Raw genomic sequence first — 8,193 nt, forward strand, 5'->3', positions numbered from 1 at the left:
AATATCCCCATCAAGGCCCAGGATGTCACTGATAATCAGGTTCCCTGACAAAAATTAACTATTAACTATAATCCCCCTAAAAGCAAAGGAGTCCTTGAGAGCTACCGATTTGACTACGCACTGAGATGTTTCCGTAGGGGCTGGAGGTGTAGTTGGATAGAGGGGCAGCCTAAGATTAAGGCTACAGACTGAGTCTGTGGAGAAAGGAAAGATTTACCACAGTGAAATAAGATCATCTTCTGCCCATCACCCTGATCTCATCTACTTCATGAAATTAAGACATTTCTCCCTACAGTGTTAAAGACACGAGAAGGTTCCAATAAAAGCTTTGGTCTAAGTTTGTAATGAACCCCCCCACCCCACCCCAGCAACATGTAGAACTTGTCTGTCCCCAGTGAAACACTTTCCAAGCTGCTGCCTCTTGGAAGAAAGTACCAAGGTGGGTTGCCAGTGCCTTCCCGGTGCTCCCACAAGCCTTCTGTAAAACTTAGTTGTTTATTTTTTACGCTGGAAACACATTCCTGAGCAACCAGCACTCACACTGGGAGCCTTTCAGTGGTAGGCCGGAGGGTTCCTAGTTTCCCCAGTAACGCGCAGGCGGTCTCCTCCCTCCAGACAGGTCTGTCCTGAGTTTCTGAAGAGGAACCAATGACCGCAGTGCTCTTGAGATCCGGTTAGCTGTAACCTTCCCATCTTCCAGGGAGGGAGAGACACGAACCTGGAACCCTCCTCGCCAGCCTCCTGACTAAATCCACACCCCCGCCTTCTAACCAGGTGGACACAATCCTGTCTGCACTTACCTCTTACCTTGATGCTCTTCCCAGTGAACCCTGGCTCTTCAAAATTAAGTCACAGGTTTAGCCTGTCCCCAAGATCCAGAACAAAGAACACAGACGCACATGTGCCCAAACCTCAGTGACCCCAACAGAAAGGTTTATTGTTCCACTCATGTCCCCACAAACCCCTTGGTGACAGCAGAAACCTACACGTGTAACTACCACAAAACAACCAGAATCCTTTCCTGTGACGATTCTGATGACATCAGACTGGCACCAGGTGCACAGTCACAAAAGACGCAAAGAATTGCAACAGTTTACCACTCCCGGAATTTCTCTTCAAAAGCAAGAGCTTTAGAATCAACGCTGCCACCTAGTGGCCAGCCAAACAAATCCGGTCGTGGACGAGCCAAACAGGCCGACCCGGTGGGCTTACTAAGCTGGTTCCCTGCCACACTGCGTGGGCCCAGCACCCTCCAGTCTTGGAGTACAGAAAGCCACAGCTGGCCTGTGACACAGATCCCTCACACACTGTCCCCTGCCCATTCTGAGGTCCCACAGGTGCTTAGTCCTACAGCCAAGTAGCAACAACACAAAGACCACGAGTCATCCAAATCTTCATCTGATCAGAGCGTGTACACGGTGATTTTGATGTCCGTTGCCTCAAACACCTCTTCAATAATTGCAGACACATTTTCCCACTGCAGACGATCCAGACCACATCCAATCCTGAAACAGAAGAAGAAATCTCAACGTTTCCCGGTCTTCGGTTATGATCAAGTGTGGATAAACAAAACCTAAAAGTACTTGGGAGGCTGTTCCTCCCCCCTTCCTTTAGGCTCTATGCAAGGCCCAGTCCTGGGGTGCACACCTACAGGCAGCCACAATGAAGAATCGACAGTCCAGTCTCAGTGGGAAGCCACTCAGGACAGTTCTTAGGTGACCGCCATATCTCTTCTCTTGCCTATTAATTCTTATTACTTTTTTTTTTTTTTTTGGTTTTTCGAGATAGGGTTTCTCTGTGTAGCTTTGCACCTTTCCTGGGACTCACTTGGTAGCCCAGGCTGGCCTCGAACTCACAGAGATCCGCCTGGCTCTGCCTCCCGAGTACTGGGATTAAAGGCGTGCGCCACTGCCGCCGCTGGCAATTCTTATTACATTCTAATGATTTCATTCTTTGACATGAGGCCACTAGCCCAATTACCCTCTTTCAATGAAAACTCACTTCAGTGGACGGGAAAACACACACATATGTTTAAAACACACTTACAATAATGGAATGCTAGGGAGGATGCAAGGGAGAGGAGGACCTTTGTAAAAGGAAGCAAAAAAGGCAATGTCCAGAAATGTGGGCTGTGGCCGACATGAGATCGTCACAGCCTGCTGGTCAACCTGTAAAGCTCTACCATCTGACACTTTTCTTTTAATATGACACTGATCCTCAACAGCCCTAGGGATAAAGGGGACACTTAAAATCCCAATTTCACATGATAGCAATACAATGAACTTCCTCAAGAATAGCGATTTTTAAAAAAAGTTTCTGATACATAAGCCATGAGTATACTAAAGGGATGATGGGCTGGAGAGACGGCTCAGCAGTTAAGAGCACCCACATGGCAACTCACAACTGTCTGTAACTCCAGTTCCAGGGGATCCGACTCCCTCACACAGACGTACATGCAGGCAAAACACCAATGTACATTTAAGAAAAAAAAAGAAAAAGAAAAAGAATTGATGTTGTGGTCACACCCAAAGTCACTTACACTTGGGTAAGCACTGACTGAAAACTACTAGGATAATAAAAGAGAAGGGGAAAGGTGGTGATATATTGTGTACCCTAGTAAATTTGCCTGAAGAACAGAACAGAACAAGCCACTAGATTAAACATAGAGGCCAGGCAGTGGTGGCACACACCTATCCTAGCACTTGGGAGGCAGAGATCCGTCTGGATCTGTGAGTTCAAAGCCACCCTGGACCACATGAGATTGACTCAGTCTAGGAGAAAACAGAGCCAGGCAGTGGTGGCACACACCTTTAATCCCAGTACTTGGGAGTCACACACCTTTATTCCCAGCAATTGAAATCTCACACCTTTAATCCCAGTACTTGGGAGTTTCACACCTTTATTCCCAGCACTTGAGATCTCACACCTTTAATCCCGGTATTTGGGAAGCATACACACCATTAATCCCAGCACTAGGAGGGAAGTGATGGCTAGGCAGAGAAAGGTATATAAGGCGTGAAGAGACAGGAACTAAAGCGTTTTGGCTGAGAGACCAGTTCCTGAGGAAGCAAAGGGTCACAGAAGACCCAATGTCATTCAAGTTCTCAAAGGGACAGCAGGGACAAGTCCTGACTGCTCCCCATGGAAGGACAAGCAGGTGAGCAGCAGAAACGGCAGAGATCACTGACAGCTTCCCTGGCACAGACTCAACTGGAGGAGATTGGCAGCAGCCTGCAAGAAGCTGTGGCTGCTGTCTCAGTTCTGGGACTCCACTGCTTCCAACACCAGTCAAGAACTCAACAGATGTGTCTGAACACCAAGGGCACTCCCCAGAGGAGCTGAGGCAGGTGTGTGCCTCCCATTACTTATCCTGATTCATTCAACCTAAGCTAGAAAACAGCTATCCTACAGCCTCAGAGCCAGTTGGAAGGGAGCTCTGAGGAGCAGGGATATGTCTACCTTTACATCTACACTCTCGGCTTGGCCTGGAAGTTAGAGATTCAACCAATCAATCAGTTCAATCTTCGTTAGGACCCTGGGTTTCCTTGCCTGGGCATGGAGAGATCAGTGACTCCATTCTTCAGACAATGGGACTTCATGGCCTCTAAACTCTTCCGCAGGTTCTCATAGGTCGGCTTGTGCGAAGCCCGCTTCTTTGTAATCTGAACACAAAAGAAAGGATTCAAACTCTCATTAGCTCCACCTCCCAGAAAAGGAGCCAATGAGGAAGCCACCAGATTCCTCCACACCCTGAAATGGAAAGAATTAGCACTTTCAGCAGGGACGACAATGTCCCAATGTCCCGTAGCCACAGGAAAAGCCACTAATAAATGAGAAACAGACTCCGATGTGTAACAAGGAAAACCACACGGCACAGGAAAGCTGTGCCTATTGCCATGCTTAAGCAAGGTAGTGAATTCTGTGCCAGATAAGTGGCACACTTGTGCCAAGGTGCCCACACTGCCCGAGCAGCCCCCTTCAAAGTCTGTTCATTTAGAAATCATGCTCCCCTGCTTCTGTTTCCCGAAAATGAAGCAGCAAGAGGTAATTCTGCTAACAGAACATCATTCTTGCCTTTTAGGACAGTGCCAACAGCTTAGCGTATCTCCGTACTCTGTTTGCTGGCTAGAAAAGGTTTGTAGTGGCTTGGCCCTAAATCACCCAACTGGCTGTAAAGAAGCCACACCTCTGGGTCCAAAGATGGTGTGGAAGGTAAAGAAACCCACATTCTCATAGCAGGCAGGAAAGGATCAGAGCATTCTGTGGCTCTGCATTTGACAGGGAAGATTACTAGAGTACCTCAGGGAGATCTCCTGAGACAAGGTTTCCTTTCACTGTGACTAAGAAAGGCTAGTGGGTCTCCTAAGGTCCACCACTCTTGGACCACAGGCCTACAGTGGACAGCACAGCGTCTCACCATGGAGCTGTGATGCAGTCTGATATGCCTAACTCAGTGCTCCAAACAGCCAGCTCCCCTGGAGCTGAGCTGGTGTCAAATTGGAAGCTGTTTGGCATCCTTTGCTGTCTAGGATGGAGCATCGTGATCAACACAGGGAATTTGCCAATCCATTCGGTATGAAGATTTGGCCCCATCTTACCAAGTAATATATATATCGTCCATCTCTCTTCAGAACAGCCACTTCTCCAGACTTCTTTTCTAAGAAAACAGTTACTTAATAGTAAAAAGGAAAAAGAAAACCAAAACACCCATCTCCACACTTTCAGTAAGAAAAATCTTTATAGACCTGTGTACCTATCCCAATTTCAAATGCACTGTCACCTGCCCACTTAAAAACACTAATGTTAACTGTCTGGAAATTGTCTTAGAATGTGCCGCTATTCAAAATCTGTCAAACACATTTAACAAGGTGTGTGTGTTTGTGTGTGTGTGTGTGTGTGCACGTGCCTGTGGAGGTCAGAGACATCAGATTCTCTGGAAGCAGAGTTACAGGCAATTGTGAGATACTCAATGTGGAGGTAAAGAATCAAATTCATGTCTTTAATCACTGAGTCATGTCTTCAGCATCCTCCACCCCACCCCGCACCTCACATCATCTTATATTTTAATTCCTTTTTCTTTTTTTCCTTCTTTTGAGACAGGGTCTCTCACTAAAACTGGAGTTCCCTGAATCAGCTACTGACTGGCCAGTGAGCATCAGAGATCCACCTACCTCCACCTCCCCAGGGAGGAGCAAGTATGTCTGTACATAGCTTTAAAAAAGAAAACGAAACAAAACACAGGGGTTCTGGGGACGGAGCTCACATTCTCATGCTCGCTCAGCAAGCACTTGACAAGACTAAACCACATCCCCATCCCAGCGATGACCTTTCAGTGTGTATTAAACATTATGAGGAACACCCCCCCCCCCATGCCTGGGGCTTCTCTGTGTAACAGCCCAGGCTGTCCTGGAACTTGCTCTGTAGACCAGGCTGGCCTCGAACTCACAGAGACCCACCTGCCCAGCTATGAGAAACAATTCTTAAGGTCTTAGTTATCATCTTAGAAGTCTGGAGAAGTAGCTGTTCTGAAGAGGGATGGGCCTGAAATGTGGTCTGAGAAGTTCTTTCAGAAGCTCCAGAGGTACTGTACAGTTCTGATGTAAAGTCATCGACAGAGTGGTGGAGAGGTTTGTAGAGAAGCGGTTTCCAAACTACTCTCCCTTGGTCTAAGTACCTAGACGGAGCTGGCCTTGAACTCAGCGATCCACCCCTCTCTGTATTCTGACCAATGGGATTAACGGTGTCTGGTACCACTTCCAGTACAAACTACTCTCTGAAGAATAAGTTGAAAAAGCCTGGTGCAGTGGCTCATGCCTGTAATGTCAGCATTCAGGAGACTGGGCCAGGAGGACTGCTCAGAGTCCAAAACCAGCTTAGGAAGTGCCAGGCCAGCCTAGGCTACACAATGAGACTCTGCTTCAAAGAAAGAACAAACAGAAGAGTATTTAGTACAGGATCTTGACCTCCAAGCATAATGGGCATAAGGACCTTGATAAGCCCTTCAGTTAACCAAAGGTTTGAGAGAAGTGAAATAATTTTGGAAGAATTTTTCAGAGTTTGGGAGATGAACTGATCAATGAAGTGTTTACTGCACAAACATGGGAATCTGAGTCTGACCCCTAGTTTTTTGCACATAAAATCTGTGCGTTAGGGTACACACTGTGCACCCCAAACTGGAAAATGGAGATAGGAGGGTGCCAGGGCCCTGATGGCCAGCTAATGGAGCTAAATGGGCAAGCTCAAAGCCAGATAGTGTCAGCCTCTGGCCTCCACATATGTATCTGCACACCATGAACTTATACACACACACAAAAGAGGAAGAGATTGAAAACTTTTATAAGAACTCTGATTTGAGCCGGGCGGTGGTGGCGCACGCCTTTAATCCCAGCACTCGGGAGGCAGAGGCAGGCGGATCTCTGTGAGTTCGAGGCCAGCCTGGGCTACCAAGTGAGTCCCAGGAAAGGCGCAAAGCTACACAGAGAAACCCTGTCTCGAAAAAACCAAAAAAAAAAAAAAAAAAAAAAAAAAAAGAACTCTGATTTGGTATGGTAAAGATCCAAACCAGAGGCTATTCTTGTGAGGAAATTAAAAAAAAAAAAAAAAAAAAAAAAAACCTGAAAAGTTAAAAGCACTAGTTAGAAATCTCTTTGAATACACATGTAAATAGAGTGTACTAGGAGACCAAACCATGCTTCAGCCAGGATGAAACAGGCTACTCTCAAAACTCACGTTGATTTAACAGTTCCTGTACCCCTCCAAACTTCTTCTTGAAGAGAACAGCTATTCCAGCACCCATTCGACAATCCTCACTGATACAATGGGCTAAAGAGTCTGTTTTGGAACATGCGAAAAGATCTCCTTTCACATAAGTGATCTAAAATGTGCAAACGGAAAGAAAAAGCGTGTTAAAAAAACAGAAAAGGATTACTTCTTTCAGAGCTTCAACAGAGGTCTCCCGGTCTGTCCCGTCCCCCCCCCCCTCCCCTGCTTCTCCACTGCCAATCTGAATTAAAGCCAAACCTTCCCATCTTACAGAATTAACCACCATATATTAAAGTATCTGGAAAAGGAAAGTGATGGATGATCTCTGCCTAGGATTGTATTAGCCTTTCCTAAGTAAATCAGCTGGAGAAACAAACCGGGAGGGGGGTGCCGCGAAAATCCAATTATTGGTTTAATTAGAAAGTGTTTATGTTTTTGACCTCAATTATTCTGAATTTCACTTCACCGATAAATTTAATAGTTGTCACGCACTCGACTTCCTTCTGGATCTTCATTAAGGCGGCCGGCCATGATACGGAGTCGCTATTTCCAGAATTTAAGAGTTTCTTCTGCTAATGAAAAGGAGAAGCAGGTAAAAACACTCACGCGGCCCGAACACAGCATGTTCGGATCACCGTGACAACCCCACTTAGTTTTCCCCACCTCCTCTACTTTTCTCTTAACGTGAGTTCACTCAGCCTCTAAGACGCAGCACAAAACAGCTTTCCAGGAGCGGGGGCCAAGGCAGTCCCGAGACACACCTCCTAACTGCAAACCGCCTCCTGGCAGGGTAGATTTTAGAATGGGCTGCTATTTTCCCAGAGGATAGGGCTTAGAAGAAAATAGGAGGGGCTCTGCACAGTGCCATTGAGCTGCAATCAGAGTGAATCGAACTGAGGTGTGCGGTCCGGGGAGGATCACCATCGCTCCTAGAGTGCAGGAAGGAAAGTCTAAAAGAGCTTCCCAGTCTCTCCTCCCACCCTAAGGAGGGTCGGTCCTGGGGTCCCGCAGGAGAGTTTGTGCGGGAGTCATCCTTCACCTGCAAAGGAATCGGCCGTCGACAGCCCCGCCTGCACGCAGGGGAGAGTTTGAGATGGAAGCCTGGTAGGTGGGGAGCAACCCAAGAGGCCCGACGCGGAACCAATGCCGCCACGGCCTTTAATTGCACGCACGCAAGATGGCGGCCCCCACCCCTTAACGGGGCGGAAGTGAGCCTCTCTAGCTACCACCCGGCCGAGCCCGCTCTCTATGGCAAAGGCTTCAGAATTTCCGGCGGCAAACTGTGCAGTCTCCCGCCGCCGCTCAGGCATGCGTACCAAGGTGCCGACCCCGACTTGAGAAGAGGAACGCTTGCGCATTGGGGCTGGCGGGGGGGGGAGTGCGTCCCCGTGGTCGCTGAGAAATGGGTGGACAGTGGGCAAAAAAAAAAAA

The 8,193-nt window shown here is 47.6% G+C and overlaps 1 protein-coding gene across 9 annotated transcripts; it reads right to left on the reverse strand.

Annotated features, from left to right (window-relative positions):
- Nucleotides 1–902: 902 nt before the first annotated feature.
- On the reverse strand, nt 903–8,175 carry Oard1 (O-acyl-ADP-ribose deacylase 1). 9 transcript variants are annotated; one of them, XM_006996898.4, is made up of 6 exons: nt 8,079–8,175; nt 7,255–7,334; nt 6,730–6,874; nt 4,599–4,657; nt 3,550–3,662; nt 903–1,505 (listed from the first exon to the last, which is right to left on the reverse strand). In XM_006996898.4, exons 2-6 carry the CDS (start codon nt 7,291–7,293, stop codon nt 1,403–1,405), a joined length of 459 nt encoding a protein of 152 aa, XP_006996960.1. In that variant the 5' UTR covers nt 7,294–7,334; nt 8,079–8,175; the 3' UTR covers nt 903–1,402. The 9 variants fall into 9 exon arrangements, with proteins under 9 accessions (XP_006996960.1, XP_006996964.1, XP_006996957.1 ...); XM_006996902.4 differs by having other exon boundaries at nt 7,255–7,331; nt 8,079–8,097; XM_006996895.4 differs by lacking the exon at nt 8,079–8,175 and adding an exon at nt 7,802–8,032 and having other exon boundaries at nt 7,255–7,331.
- Nucleotides 8,176–8,193: the final 18 nt, after the last annotated feature.

The sequence above is a fragment of the Peromyscus maniculatus genome, chromosome 21 (assembly GCF_049852395.1).
Source record: "Peromyscus maniculatus bairdii isolate BWxNUB_F1_BW_parent chromosome 21, HU_Pman_BW_mat_3.1, whole genome shotgun sequence".
NCBI classification, from domain to species: Eukaryota; Metazoa; Chordata; class Mammalia; order Rodentia; family Cricetidae; genus Peromyscus; species Peromyscus maniculatus.

Coding starts and splice junctions, on each gene's coding strand:
- Oard1 (XM_006996898.4), bottom strand. CDS start 7,293: ATGGCCGGCCGCCTTAATGAAGATCCAGAAGGAAGTCGA. Junction 6,875..7,254: donor AAGATCCAGAAGGAAGTCGA/GTGCGTGACAAC, acceptor TGCACATTTTAG/ATCACTTATGTGAAAGGAGA. Junction 3,663..4,598: donor GACGATATATATATTACTTG/GTAAGATGGGGC, acceptor TTTTGTGTTCAG/ATTACAAAGAAGCGGGCTTC.